At 38.6% G+C, this 14617-nt stretch overlaps 1 protein-coding gene across 1 annotated transcript; it reads left to right on the top strand.

Moving 5' to 3' along the window:
- The first annotated feature begins 280 nt into the window (after positions 1-280).
- Positions 281-14160, top strand: LOC114462626 (uncharacterized). The gene is made up of 10 exons (XM_028445615.1): positions 281-385; positions 1754-3262; positions 4288-4393; positions 4669-4813; positions 5802-5849; positions 6013-6090; positions 7560-7697; positions 8076-8159; positions 10823-10873; positions 12931-14160. Exons 2-10 carry the CDS (start codon positions 1969-1971, stop codon positions 13039-13041), a joined length of 2055 nt encoding a protein of 684 aa, XP_028301416.1. The 5' UTR covers positions 281-385; positions 1754-1968; the 3' UTR covers positions 13042-14160.
- Positions 14161-14617: the final 457 nt, after the last annotated feature.

The following is a 14617-nucleotide window of genomic DNA, read 5'->3' as shown; positions in this document are numbered from 1 at the left end:
TATGAGTGATTGTATTGTTTTTTAACTTGTCAATGAAAATAAATTCAAAAATATTCAGCCATTATTAGATATTTAGTCATTATCTCATAATAATGACTTAGTATCTCATAAATATGACTTGAGGTTTTTTTTTTTTTTTTTTTTAATAATTTCACTTTTCCTAATTATGCTTTGTTTTTTACTGTCAGAAATGGGCTTCCATTAAAAAAAAAAAAAATGTTATTTTGTTTAAATAAAGAGAAGTGGAAAAAAAAGAAAGAAAAAAAAAAAATCTGCGGAGGCTGACGGTGCCCGACGCCATGACGCAATCAGTCAGCGACCGTGGATTTGATTGTTTGTTCAAATTGTGGCCAGAGCGAGCAGAGTTTGCTAATTCGTCGTCAAGGTATCAAACTTTCCTTTTTTATTTAAATACTTATATGCGGGGTTTGGTTTTATTAACTCACGTTTTTTTGGGTACAAGTTTCAGCGGCGGCTTTGTCTTCAGACGCCTCCAAATTCCCCACGAAAATGGAGGAAATGTGTGTTGTCGCTGTGTTGTTGTAATAATTGTATCTGTATTTTAATGACAGTTAGCTCACTAAGCTTCATGTGTTAGAATCAGTGACGTTCACTTAACTTGCAAAAGGCCACATTTCACATTTTCTGAGCTATAGTTTGCTTAGAATTCGTGCGTGTGTGGTTAATGTGTTCGACACCGAACACAACTATTTGCGTGGAAATGCATGACTTATTTGCTGATGCGCTTTCAGATGATTGAGTCTGGAAACGAGGATGAATATAAAACAGTGTGTTCTTTAGTCACATCACAGATAACCAGTCTTTACTATGCTATTACCTTGACAGAGACTGACGGTAGTATTGGAAAAACTGTTAAATGTGTAAATCAGAAGTTATCTTTGAAATAGGGCTGCGGCATACACTGCTTATCACCATTTAAAATTTATATATTACTAAGTCATGTAGACTATTTCAGTTTTTTTTTAATGTCAGCTGTGGATCCTTTCACCAGCTCTGCCACAAAACAAAAATGACTTAAGAAGGGTTTAAAGTAGAAATGTTCAATGTTAGCTTTATGTATCCAAAATGCCGATGTTGTCCAACGCTTAATTTTGAGTTTCAGTATTGACCGTTACCGATATATACAGTAGTACATAGACCCCCTAATTTCAGGTAACATTATATATCTCTTCATAGATTTAACATGTTAACCCTACTTTAATTGTGACACTATAAGAAAACTTAAGTAATAAAAAAAAAAAATCATATTTATTTTTGAAATGTCACACACAACAACATAAAAATTGATACCGATGTCAACCGGTATTACATTTTAAGGCAAGTATTTATCGGACAATCATATCTTTAGTTTAAAGAATAGAACGACCCTCAATTAACACAAATCTCTCTCTTTTTTTTTTAATAATTAACAATATTTAACAATATTACAAGTCAAGAATTATTAAATGACAAAAATAATTTCAAAAGAGCAATTAAAATTTTGAGCTAATTCACATATTAAGGGTGTCCTGATCCGATACTGGTGTCGGTCTTATATTAGCTCAAAAGAACTAAAACTGAGTATCAGGTTATTCAGACATGCATCAAAAATCTTTGATATAATATTGTTATATTAAGGTAATTTGAGTTTTCAAATTTATTTTTGCATTTACTTTATTCAGTTGTAGAATATTCTTATGTTTAAGGTGAAAATGTCTTGTTTTTCCTCTTTTATCTTGTTTTGATCACATAGGAATACTCGTATCCTGACATGCTTTAGTCTGCTCGCTGTAAAGCCTATGTGACCGGTGGAAGAGATCAAAATATACCTGAAGGGCCAGTGATGACAGAAGAATAAAGAAATCAAAAGTTAAAGTTTCCAATCACTGTGACTAAAGGAGAGGAAAGAACAGGAGTGCAGATGATGTGGGTGTGAGGGATGGGGATGAGGAGCCAAAGGAGGACGTCATGGTTCACAGCGGCTCTGCTACCCTGATGAAAACCACACCATCGGCATCGCCTCATTTAACTATTCCTGCCACAGCGCCACCGCTCCAGCTTTCTTCTGGGGGACCTGCTGATCAGGACCGCACCCCGATCTCCACCAAAGTCCTCACAAAACCAACCATTGTTACACCCGTGAGAAAAAGTACCCTCCCAGACTGTGCATCGGCTCACTCTTCTGCAAAGACCCCCGACCTTGCTCGGGGCCTGATCAATGGCCGTACATCAGGCAGAAAGAGGACGCCTAAAGCCTGTGACTGCTGTGGCCCCAACAGTGCAGGACACAATGCTAAACCCGCTGATAGAGGGAGGGGGAGAGGCCGTGGTAGGGGAAGAGGGAGGGATCTACACGAAGAGACTCCAAAAAGAAAAGGTGGCCAGCATACCCAAATTAAAGAGTTAAATTTGACCAATCAGAGCTTGAATGAGGCAGAAGGAGATGAGGCGTATGAGAAGATGCAAACATCTGGGCCTGGTGCTCAGTCACAAACCTCTGTCACACTTCCTGTTCCCTCACAGGATGGACTAATATGTGCTGTTTCAGAGAAAAGGCGTGGACGGAAAAAAAAGGATAGGCCAGCAGAAAGCTCTGCAGGAGGAGAATTACAGGACCTGGAGAAGTTGTTACCAGAAACACCAGGCGGTGGCGTGCCTGCGAAGGGATGTCGAGGACAAAAAGTAGCGAGGGGGATGGTGGTAGCCTCAGACAAACCAAACATTAAAGGTAAATTAAAAATAGCAGAAAGAGGAGTCGTGGTCATATTAAAATCCAACGGCTCGGCTCTGACGCCGTCGGCGGGAAACCAAGACGCTGAGAACGTTCAACAGAAAGTCCAGTCGGACCAGAGCTCAGTGAAATGCTCCTTTGGAAACGGAGAAACGGTGAACCTCTCAGACACTGAGGAGGAGCTGCAGGACAATACCATAATAGTGATGGAACAGGGAAATGGAGCTGTGGACTCCTCCATGGAGGTGGAGCACACTGCTGACAGGGCCGAGCAGGTTCCTCTGGCAGTCACACTTTCCAACGGAAACGACCACAACCGGATGGAGGTGGAAACTCTTCTTCCAGCTCAGGATTCCTCCCGTCCGCTCTGGTCCATCTCAGTGTCTTGCACCCAGCACCACCTGGCCTTATCAGACCACAGGCTGTACTGTGTTTCCGGCACCTGGGAGCGGAACGAGAGCGAGGACGCAGAGATGGATGGAAAGATGCAGGATGAGGACAGTGAGGAGGAGCTCACGGGATTGATTCACGGTGAGATGTGATGAAGATGTTCACTAATAATTAATAAATCCTCCTCTGATCCAGGGAATTATGTATTTCCACTCAACTTTGAAGCTTCAATATCACCATTAAACATGTACAATGTCCATAAAATATTATCACAGCCATAGGTGTAAAGAGTACTGATATATCCTACTCAAGTAGAAGTACTGTTATTGATTGAAATTGTTCTTAAGTAAGTCATACATAAAATACTCAAGTACAAGTAAAAATTAGCTCATTTAAATTGCACTGAAAATAAAAGTTACTAGTTACTTTCACCCCCTCACCTTTATTTTTGGTAATCTTGCCATTGAATACAGTAAACATCTCATGTATAAACTTAAAAGAGAAGAGACCAAATCTTGCACAATTGGAACTTAATTTATTTTCCTCAAAGGCATCTGTATAAAATAAAAGGTTTGTCAAAATGTACAATTCTTTTTAAAATAAAATGGCACCATTGAATTTAGTTAAAAAAAAAAAAAATATCTCAGGCTCTAAGTATAGCTAAATTTATTTGAACTCTAAAACAGAAAATAACCAGCATTCAATGCTGTTTTGGCGCCATGCATTGTGTTTAATCTGGTTGGTCGGCTATGATGTGATGCATTTGATTTTTGTCATTTCATTTTTTGTAGTTTCACAATGTCTGTTGATCATTTTAAAACAAAAAATAATAATTTACTCAGTAATGGTTGGGTGTAGAAATATACCAGATTACTTGTTTTAAAACATACTTAAGTACAAGTAAAATGACTGATTTAGAAATATACTCAAAAAAGTACAACTACCACTAAAAGCAACTCAATTACAGTAACGTGAGTACTTGTTATTCATTACTTTCACCTTTGATCACAGCCATGTGTTTTTTTTTTTTTTTGTTTGTAGTCGCTTCAAGGTCACTAATCTTTGTATCTTTCACTAAAAGATCATCAAGTCAGAGCGATATCAAATGATCATATAAAGAACGTAGCTGATGAATGAATGCTATTTGGTATCTGCATTTGTTTCAGACTTCCTGGAGAGCTTCTACTTGAAATATGGCAGTTTTAGTCCTCTCACTGAGACGGATGTCGTGGACCATCTTAAAACTAAAGGCAACAGAGACCTCAGTGACAAGTGGGTACACACTCAAACACAAACCTCCAGAATCACCAGCTGAGCTTCCAGTGCACTGTGCACTACGGTGGACATTTTAGGACTTCCTCAGTTCTTGGAGTGAGATACCTGGTATCAGGAAAACTGTACACAGTAGTGCACACTTATTATTTAGTTATATTTTACATGATAGTGTTACAAGACTCATGACAGTCTTTTAACACATTGGAATTTTGTAATTCTTTGTTGTTGCAATGCCTTTGATCTCGTTCTGTTCTTTGTTTGTCTTTTGTCAGGTTGGACATCAAAGGGGAGATCAAACGGTACACAGCGGGGCTGGCCTCTGCTCCAGTCGCCGGCTTCATGGTTGCGTACAACAAACACACACTCAGCCTGGAGGACCTTGGCACACTTGAAGAGCAAAACTGGCTCAATGATCAGGTAAAGGAGTGAGGGCCAAACTGAGGCCATATCACTGAGGTAACAGTACTTTGTTTAGGGCTGAACCAGTAACACAAAACATTAACCAATCATTTTTTTGTAGATGAGATGATGTGGATGTGTTTTTTTCCAAAGTAAACCTGTAACAGTGTCCTTGTATTGTATAAACCTGTACTGTGCTTGGGAATGTGCAACCAAGTTTTTATCTGAGTGAATTTCTTTCTTTAACTTTGAGAACTGGTCAAAACTAGCTGACGTTATTGTAGACTGGGAGCAGAAGCCCTCAATGCCCTTTTTTACTCCTCCCAAATTATTTAGGGCAGAAACAGGATCTGTGTTATTCACTGAGATGATGAATCTCAAGTTGTATTATCTCCATCTTTTGCAAAAGATTAAACTTTTTTTTATTGTTATATTTTATCTTCTGTATTTGGCACAATAGGATTGTCGCCTCCTTTTTATGTCACGGAGGTGGTTTTCCTGACAAACAGCATTGAGGTGTTCTTTAACAATTCAACATGTATTTGTTATTTTAGTGATAATGCACTCCTACTGATTTCATGAAGCACTTCCTGGAAAGTAATTTGAACTGCAAATTACAATTCAAATGTAGAAAATACTGCAATGAATAGAGAGCGAGTTGATGTCTCGTGTGTGTTTTTAACAGATACGTATTTATGACCACTCTGTTGGTGTAGTTTACACTAGAACATTATAAAGTCAAAAGGTCATTATGCAATTTGCTGTCAGTTATAATTGACAATGGTCTGTCACTGCGTTAATAAACAAAAGCCAACCTTGTGTCGTTGGTTGCTAATAGGATATCCTAAGTCATAGGTGTAGTCACTAGAGTACTGTAAAATGAAGTTTATTTTGCCCAATTCTATTATTGACTTATTAGTCAACATGTCTTTGGTGTGAAGTGATTTTAAAGATGCATTTAAATGTATTAATTTTCCTCTAATCCTTTTTTTCACTTTGTGTTTAGATAATAAACATGTATGGAGAACTTATCATGGAGGCAACAGAGCACAAGGTATTTCTCAGCTGCTTTTGTTCTGTGGTTTACATTTTTTTGTATTTCAAATGTATTGTTTGCTGTTGTCACTGTTAAGAGATCTGAAACTGAAATGTAAGTTCCTGTTTTGTGAATTAATAATTACATGTATTACTATCGTGCTGTTATATTTGTGTCCTAGGTTCATTTTTTCAACAGCTTTTTCTACAAGCAGCTGGTCGCCAAAGGGTATGAAGGTGTGAAGAGGTGGACGAAAAAAGTAAGGTCACACCCTTCCTACTGTTATTTACTACTATCAGTATTTACTTATCAGGCACATCTGGTTGAGGGATGGGCAATATGAATAAAAAAAATCTTATCTCCGTATTTATTGTACGTACTGTATATAAATCTCAATATTTCTCAACAAAGTCTCATCAGAAAGATGATTCTAAGTCAAAGTAATTGATGCAAAATGTCACACAGGTGTTTTTACCAACAACTACTGTACCTTTACAATGTTTTGCAACTTTTGTTTATTTTCCTCTCATGAGGGACAGCACATGTGAGTAGGTTGTGTACCGTGGTTTGTTGCGCAATCAGCTGAAGCACAGGAAGGAGATCTCTTACAATAAGTGATAAAATAAACATGTATTGTAAAAAACAATATAATGTTTTTCGATACTGCTTAAGGTGGAAATTTCAATTTATGTGCTTCGTCATTGTTAAAGGAGCATATGGCAGAATTTTTGAAAAATGAAACATTCATTTTAAGTCTTAAAATGCTAATGGTTGACGAAACGCTCAAAACCGGAGAATGAGCCCACACACATTTCTCCCTATTGTCATAAACAGTTTGTGTGATAAATTTTGTACTGCTGTTTTGTGGCCGATGTCCACGGGTAGTTCTGCATGAAGCCAAATGACGCTGATGGTGACACGTTTTTGACGGCTTGGAGAGGCGTCCCAATACCCCGTAAATAAAAAAGAATGAGAAGAAGATGGTTTGGAGACTGAAAGTAGACATACACGGTGGACTAAATTACTGTTTGGTTCCACAGATGCATGCAGAAGCATGGGGTGCGGATCGGGCGGCACTTTCTCGTCCAAGTCCGACCCAACAGTGAAAACCTAATTTTTTTAAAAAAAGAAATTACGTATTTACGATTGTTTAGTCGTAAGCACCCATTTTATTAACAGACAACTGTTGACGTCAACAACAGATCAATGCACAGGGAACAAGTGACACTGAAGCAAACAGGTGCACTCAAGAGACCCATCGGATCTATTTACATAATTTATGTATCAAAGATAAGGATAATCTGTGTTATTGTGCAGAAAAGGGATGTTTCAGTGGCGTATATTCCTTTATAATTGCCTTTCTCGGCTCCATTTCCCCTGACCAGTGGATCCTGCTATCACTGTTGTGGTTAAAGCTGCATTCTACAGGGCTACATCAGCTGTGGCTGCGGCAGCAGGAATGGAAGAACGCTGCGCGCAAACGACACTATGTGACCGAACCCGACCAACAGTTCTAAATATCTGTCCGAACCCGCCCCGTCAGGGTTCGGTCGGGTATCCATCCTCTAGTATCAGCTGTGCTCCAGTGATAGACAATTGATGCATGCCCCTGTGGTGGCTTGGCTGATGGCTGCACTTGCCATAGTGTGGTGTCACTATGGAGTCTGATTTCTAGATCCTGTCCTATGTTCCTTTAAATGAATTTTGTTATCTCATCGACTCTTGTAGATCGATCTGTTCTCCAAGTGGCTGCTGCTTATTCCCATCCATTTGGAGATCCATTGGTCTCTTGTGACTGTTTCCATGGCAACCAAAACCATCAACTACTATGACAGCCAAGGCATCGTCTTCAGACACACCACAGACGTGAGTGTTCACACGCTGCCTGTCGAGGGGTCACAAACCCAGGATGTGATTTAAGGGGAAATCAGTGGTTCTGTCCCCAAAAATAAATATCTATCATTGTCCAGACTGCCAATAACAAGTTGAACAGAGTTCTACAGAACACTAAGTGGTTATCTAATATTGCACAATATAGTGTTTGCCCTAGTAGTTTAGTTCAGTAGTTTACAGTCTCCTTTTCATTGTGATGATTTTGCACTAAAACACAAACTACAGCAGTTTTCATACATTGTTGTGTATATTAGTGAGTCTTTTCAGAAAAGCAGTGGAATAATGTTTACTCTGAACCATCATTTCAGTGTAACTGTTATTTATTTTCACTGCGATTGCTCCCACGAACAGAACATCATGAGATACCTCCAGTCAGAAGCCAGAGAGAAGAAACTGGCAGCTTTCCAGAAGGGTTGGAAGATCATTATTCATAAGGTAAGATAAAGTTGATTTCCATCAGCTCACTGAAATCACAGTGGGTCCTCTAAACACTTGCGATTCTCTAGCAGTAAGACAAAGAATATGACATTAAATCACAATCTTCTATTTATAAAGCAAGGAATCTCTGTCTGCGTGTCTGTGTCTCAAATATCTCTGCGGTTCAGGGACAGACAGAGCTGAGACTTTCAACATGGCTGCTGCTTGGTTCAATGATGTGCAACGTCAGATTTGTTTGGAAGCCCCACCCCCATGCCTCTCTGTAGAGCTAGGACACCTCTTAAAAGCAGTGATAAGAGGTGTTGACAGACTCGGTGATAGTCCTAGTTCTCCACAGTGATGATGTCATCCCTATATTCCAATCCTCAGTGATGGCGTCGTCAGCTATAGCTCTACAATGATGATGTCATCAATTAGAACATTGGAACATTGGTCCTACCAGCTCTACAGGGGGTGTGTGTGCGTGTGTGTGTGTGTGTGGCTCAAATATATCTGCGGTTCAGGGACAGACAGAGCTGAGAATTTCAACATGGCTGCTGCTTGGTCCAATGGTGTGCACCGTCGGATTTGTTTGGAAGCCCCACCCCCACGCCTCATTGTAGAGCTAGGACACCTCTTAAAAGCAGTGATAAGAGGTATTGACAGGCTGAGTGACAGTCCTCGCTCTCCACAGTGATAATGTCATCACTATGTTCCAATCTTCAGTGATGCTGTCATCTGTCCTAGCTCTACAGTGATGATGTCATCAATTAGAACATTGGAACATTGGTCCCCATACCAGGTCTACGGTGATGACGACATCAGTTAGAACGTTAGACTTCACCGTCCAACCCCAGTTTGGAAACCACTACCTTAGGCCGTCTTTAGCTGGGTTTCTTTTGCAGTTTTTTGCAAAATAAAAGCCATATTTCTAAATGCCGACAAAGTATAATTGAGCATTGAATGTATTTCCATCGAAGGAGCCCCGCAACTCCCGTGAAATCTCCAGGGTGTCTGCGGGTCCTTAAAAAGTCTTAAATATTTTTTTATAAATAAAAGGCCTTAAAAAGTATCGTCTTAAATTCTGATCAGATAGGTCCTAAATGTGCTTTAGTCACGTCACCACGAGAATTTCTGGTGAGCACAGACTGAACACTCTTCTCATCCTTTTTCATCTCGCCATATGTCTGTGGCTCTTACACAGCACATCCAGAGAATTTTTTTCTCTGGCAAATCACACCATTTACAAGTCAGGCTCATGTTTGTACTACAGACAGACCAAAGAATTACGGTAATCAGAGCTCAATCACCGCAGAAAGTACGCTCGCTACAGTTCAGTGCAGGTGTCCCACTGTTCTCTGTTAAACTCTATAAGTTCTGAGTGTTAAACACTGAGAGACGTGCTGCATGTATTTCTCTTCTGTAGCTAACTCTGACTTAAATGATCTTTTATCCCTTTTTTTTGTTTTAGGGTGATGGCTTTAAGTAGGTGAATAGGTTTGTTTTATTGGTAAATAACTTTAAAATAGTCTAAATGATCTGAATGAAAAAAAATCTTGAGATTTTTCCCATATCGCCCATTCCTAAATGTTGATATTTTTGTTTTCTTTCCACATTAATAAACACATTTGAAGAAAGTTCTTGGACAACTTATTATTTTCATGTTTCCTTATTGTACATGATTAAGTGACATCAGTGCTTTTAATTGTAAAATAATGTATTTTCCCTTTGGTTTGTATTTCCATCGTGAGTTTGGTTTTAACTTTTCCTTAAGGTGGTGTTAAAAAGGTCTTAAAATACTTAAATATAACTTGTTTCTACCTGTAGTCACCCTGATCTCATCCCGCGAGACTTTGCTGCAGGAATATTGATGCTCCAGACCTCCTTATAACACTCTGTATCCCTGTTGTTTGCTGTCTAATGTGGCAGTAATCATTTTAAAGTATAATGCTAAGAAATGTCTCCTTTTCTGTCTACACGTACCGCACCATGTTTTCTCAGAGAGAAGTGGTCATGTGACGTTCTGTGACGTGTAATTGCGAGGAATGAAAAATTCCATAGCGCTGTTGTGATAAATTTTAAAATCAAAATGTCTGAAAAACCTCCTCATGAAAGCGAAAAATACTTTTTAGTGGTATTTGAGTTGTTTATTTTTTTTAACTCAGGTGTTTCCATTTCTAGTTTTTAGTGTAGTATTTAGATTTTGCGCATTTCCAAGGGTAATGGAAACGCAGCTATTGAGACATGTTAAATAATCTACTGAGTGCAAAGCATTCTTTCAAGCGATATACAATTGGACAAACTTGGTGCACGGTGGTATCGTGACGCACAGCGGTGGTGGAACACAGTGCAGACATGCTGCAGCTTAACCAGCCCCCAAAGTGCAGACACGGTGTGCTCGTACGCTCTCTATATACTGGGAAAGTGTGGGCTGAGGTGTGCCATGGTCCTCACCTGAAGCACACACACTCCGTCAGTGCTCTTTCCTCACTGCCACATTTCACACAGATTACAGCAGAGATCTTTGCATTGACCTTTTATGGTAGAATGTGGGTGTGTCTAGGGTGGGATATGAACTGAATTCACCTGGCTAACCTGCTTGGTGGACTTTTTGTTTGAAACAAAAACTGCCCCTCTTACTTTGTGTCAGAGATAATAGAATTGTGTTTCTGACTCTTCAGGGTATTCCTCAGCAGAAAAATGACAGTGACTGTGGAGTGTTTGTTCTGGAGGTAAGATGTTTTTCATCGCCTTCTTCTCTTTCCGTCTTTGCTCTAAATATGTTGTGTAATAATGGCTGGATAATAAAGTAGAGCAGATTCTCCAACATCTACCGTACGATGTAACCCTCTATCGCTTATATTGCTAATTTAATGTGTGTGGTCTTGGTCCCACTCTTTTGCTAAATTATCATGAAGCAGGCTAATCTAAGAGCTTGCAAGTATAATTCACTACAGGTACGGTTTAAATTTAACAGGGGTCTGCAACCTGCGGCTCTGGAGCCTCATGTGGCTCTTTTGCAAGGGCTCCCTATAGCTTTAAAATAAATATTAATTATAATGAATTGTTATTTCTTACAGAGGGTATTGATGATTAATGACATTCACTTCAAATAAAACATTGTGCAATGACTCTGCCACCTTCCTACTTCACCTCCTGCAACATCTAGAGACCATCAACTTTCCATGCAAGAATCAGAAAAGTTTATTTTGCCGTTTTAAAAAACAGCACAGGGAATTTGACTCGGAATTTTAACTCATAAAATTATGTATAGAATTCTATACACTGTATTGTCTTCATTGAGAAGGTATTTTTTTTGGCTCCGAGGGGGGGGGATTGACCAGTTTTTGCAAAGTTATAGAAAATAATAAAGCCTTATTATAAAATAATAAGTAGCCTTAGTCACAACTTTAGAAACAATATTTAGAAAAAGCTGCTGCAAAATCAGGCGTTCCCATTAATTTAATGTAATTCTAAGGAAGAAATACTATTTTGGGATTAGGGCTGGGGTCAATTATAATTGTAATTGCATAATTGATAATTACAATCATGGCCTAATTATATTTGTAATTTTAAGAATCTGTTGCTGTCGTAATCATAATTAGATTGTAATTTAGTTCAGGTAATTGACATTGTAATTTCCATGCAAATTCTATAAAATATGTCAATTATAACAAGAACCATGTTACAGTTCTATGTACAGTTCACAAATGTAGTTAACAAAACGTGTTTCATATTAAACTTTCCCGCATTTTATCATTTAAAAAAAAAAAAAAAAAAAAAATTCAAAACATATTTTCATTGATTATGAAGCATAACAAGGTAACCAATAGAGAGGAAAGAAATTAGATGATAGGTATTTGTTTTTAGCGTATTTTACTGCTATTTAGAACCTGTTTTCATAAGAGGTGCTAACAGAAAGCTAGCACAAAAGGAAGGTTAACTTTTATTAGACTGGTAACTGAAATAGTAATTGAATTATAATCAAACATGGTGTCACGGCAAATTTACGGTTGTTCTTGTTTGGGAACATGATTTGTGCTCTGGTTGAATGATGAAGTCCAGTCAAAGCATGATGATTTTATAAAAAAGGATTTATTATAAACTAAATGAAAAGGAGTACAAAAAAAAGGGTGTTACATCCTGCAGGAGGGCAAGGCGGCCAGCAACTAACGGAAAGTTTTCTGAGCACCAACTTTTACAGATAAGATGAGCCCCACCCTAAGATGAGAGGTAAAGAGGGAGTGAAGGGAGGAAAGAGTGGAAAATCACTGTTACAGAGCTCTGCTTATCAGAGTTTTGGTATGAGACCTTGAGCAGAGACTGTTTGTTGCTGGCACTGTGAATACAGCACCATCTGTCTGTACTGCGGGTAATCTAATCTAACATGACTCAGCAAAGGAGCAACATCTCTGTTCAAAAGCACAACGATATAATGCAGTCATTGTGTATAAACACTTGACAAAGTGTACACATGAACACACATTTGATGGTATGATAATTGATATAATAATTGTCATAACAATGGGTAATTGAAAACATAATTCTAACTGAAAAATGTAATTGACCCGGATTGGGATATATGTTATTATCAGGATATAAATCTAGCTTACCTATCTCATGATTTAAAATGTTCTCCATATCACACAGCACTAGTCTCCAGTGTCGTTCCTGCATCAGGCTTGAGGGCAGACGTGATGTTTTGTGTTTAAATGGAGCAACAGAAGTCACCAGAGGAAAACGTAAAACCTTGTTAAGCCCAAACATCCGCTGCATGTGTGTGTTTCAGTACTGCCGGCGTCTGTCTCTGAAGCAGCTGATGCTGTTCAGTCAGGAGGACATGCCTCGCATCCGAAAGAGGATCTACAAGGAGCTGTGTGACTTTCATCTCAACGACTGAGCGTTGGAACAACAGTTAGAAACCTCTACTCCAGCCATCCCCTTTTCCACAGAGTCCTGATTCAACTAGTGTTTTTGTGACTTCCAGTTCAATGATGCTCTGCAGCTACAGATGAACTTCACAGAACTACTGACGTGACCCGCTACTGACCCCTGAAAACAGCTGGAGCAGCTTTACTTCAGGGTCGTTTTTTGCTTTTTCTACATTCATCGTCCCAGGAGGATTTTTTTTTGTTGTCATAAATGGCAAACGAGCCCCTTTAATAAGGATTCAGCCCATTTCCGAATGAAGATGCGCGTGTTTGACCAGCCTGGACCAACATGGGCGGGGCTTCCATCCTAAATGGAGTGGCCTTACGTTGCAGACAGCCATTAAGAGTTTTCAGGGTTCTGATTTTTCACGCATGATTTATAACATGATAAGAAAGCTACAACATCGCAGTGGACCAACCAAGAAGACGTTCACTTTAAACTTGAAGGTTTGAGTCCGTTTATGAGTATTTGCACGGTTTGAGGCCTCTGTTGATGTCTAAAACAAATACAGTAGTGAATGTACCCATCGTGTTTATTTTTATTCACAAGAGGGTTCGAGTTCATGTTTAAGATTATTCCAGTTTTTAGTTTCCTTTTAAAACTTTTTTGGGACGTTTTTAAAATTGATTTTTAACCGATGTTTTCCCTCATTAAACGATGAAGTTTCACATTGAGCTGTACTGCTATCTGCTGAACGTCAGGACCATCATAGTTATTATAGCCAAGTTGTATAAAAAGTGTATTTCTAATCCGTTGCATTTACGCGGATGATCCAATGAGAAAAGGTGAAACACTTCAATACCATTTGATTTTTATGTTGCACCTGGATTTTGCTTTTGTTTTGTTCACTTTTGTGTATCTACAGGTTGTTATTGTACCTTTACGGGCCTTCTATTATGTGTGCTTGCGTTCACTTAAAAAAAAAAAAAAAAAAAAAAAAAAAAAAAACCCTGCATCATTTGGACTGTTTTTATTGTTATTAAAAAGTAACACTGTTTGTCTTTGGTTGCCTTTTTTTCTTGTGCCCAACACACATGAAGGTAACAAAAGATATGGACGCTGGCATCCCAGTGAAAATGTTCCTGTTTTTTTTCTCTGTAAAATTTCCTCATCACAACCCAAAAGGATAGATTTCCAACCTACAAACAGATGTTTTCATGTGTACGAACATTAGTGTGTGTCTATCCATGTGACGCTCAGGCGAAAGGTGTGATGCCTCCTCCTTGTTGCCTTTTGTTAATTTGGATTCATTTAGGGTTTGAAGTAACAACTATATAATGTAAATTAAATTATTGACATTCAGACAAAAATATTCTGGATGGCAATTTCACATTTTTATTTCAATAATCATCCGTGGATCTCAATGGGGGAAAAACACTGTTATTTCAGCATTTACTTGATCATAAATTCTGCATGATCATCAAGTAGTTATTCTTTTCTATATTTAAAAGTTATCACTGTTATTCTGTTAAAGCAGTGGGTCCCAACCCTTTTTGGATTGTGACCCTATTTTGAGATCAAGAATTTTTGGTTGTCCTAAAGAC

This window comes from Gouania willdenowi, chromosome 4, assembly GCF_900634775.1.
Source record: "Gouania willdenowi chromosome 4, fGouWil2.1, whole genome shotgun sequence".
In the NCBI taxonomy this organism is placed as follows: domain Eukaryota; kingdom Metazoa; phylum Chordata; class Actinopteri; order Blenniiformes; family Gobiesocidae; genus Gouania; species Gouania willdenowi.
This window is presented reverse-complemented; position numbering and strand designations above follow the sequence as displayed.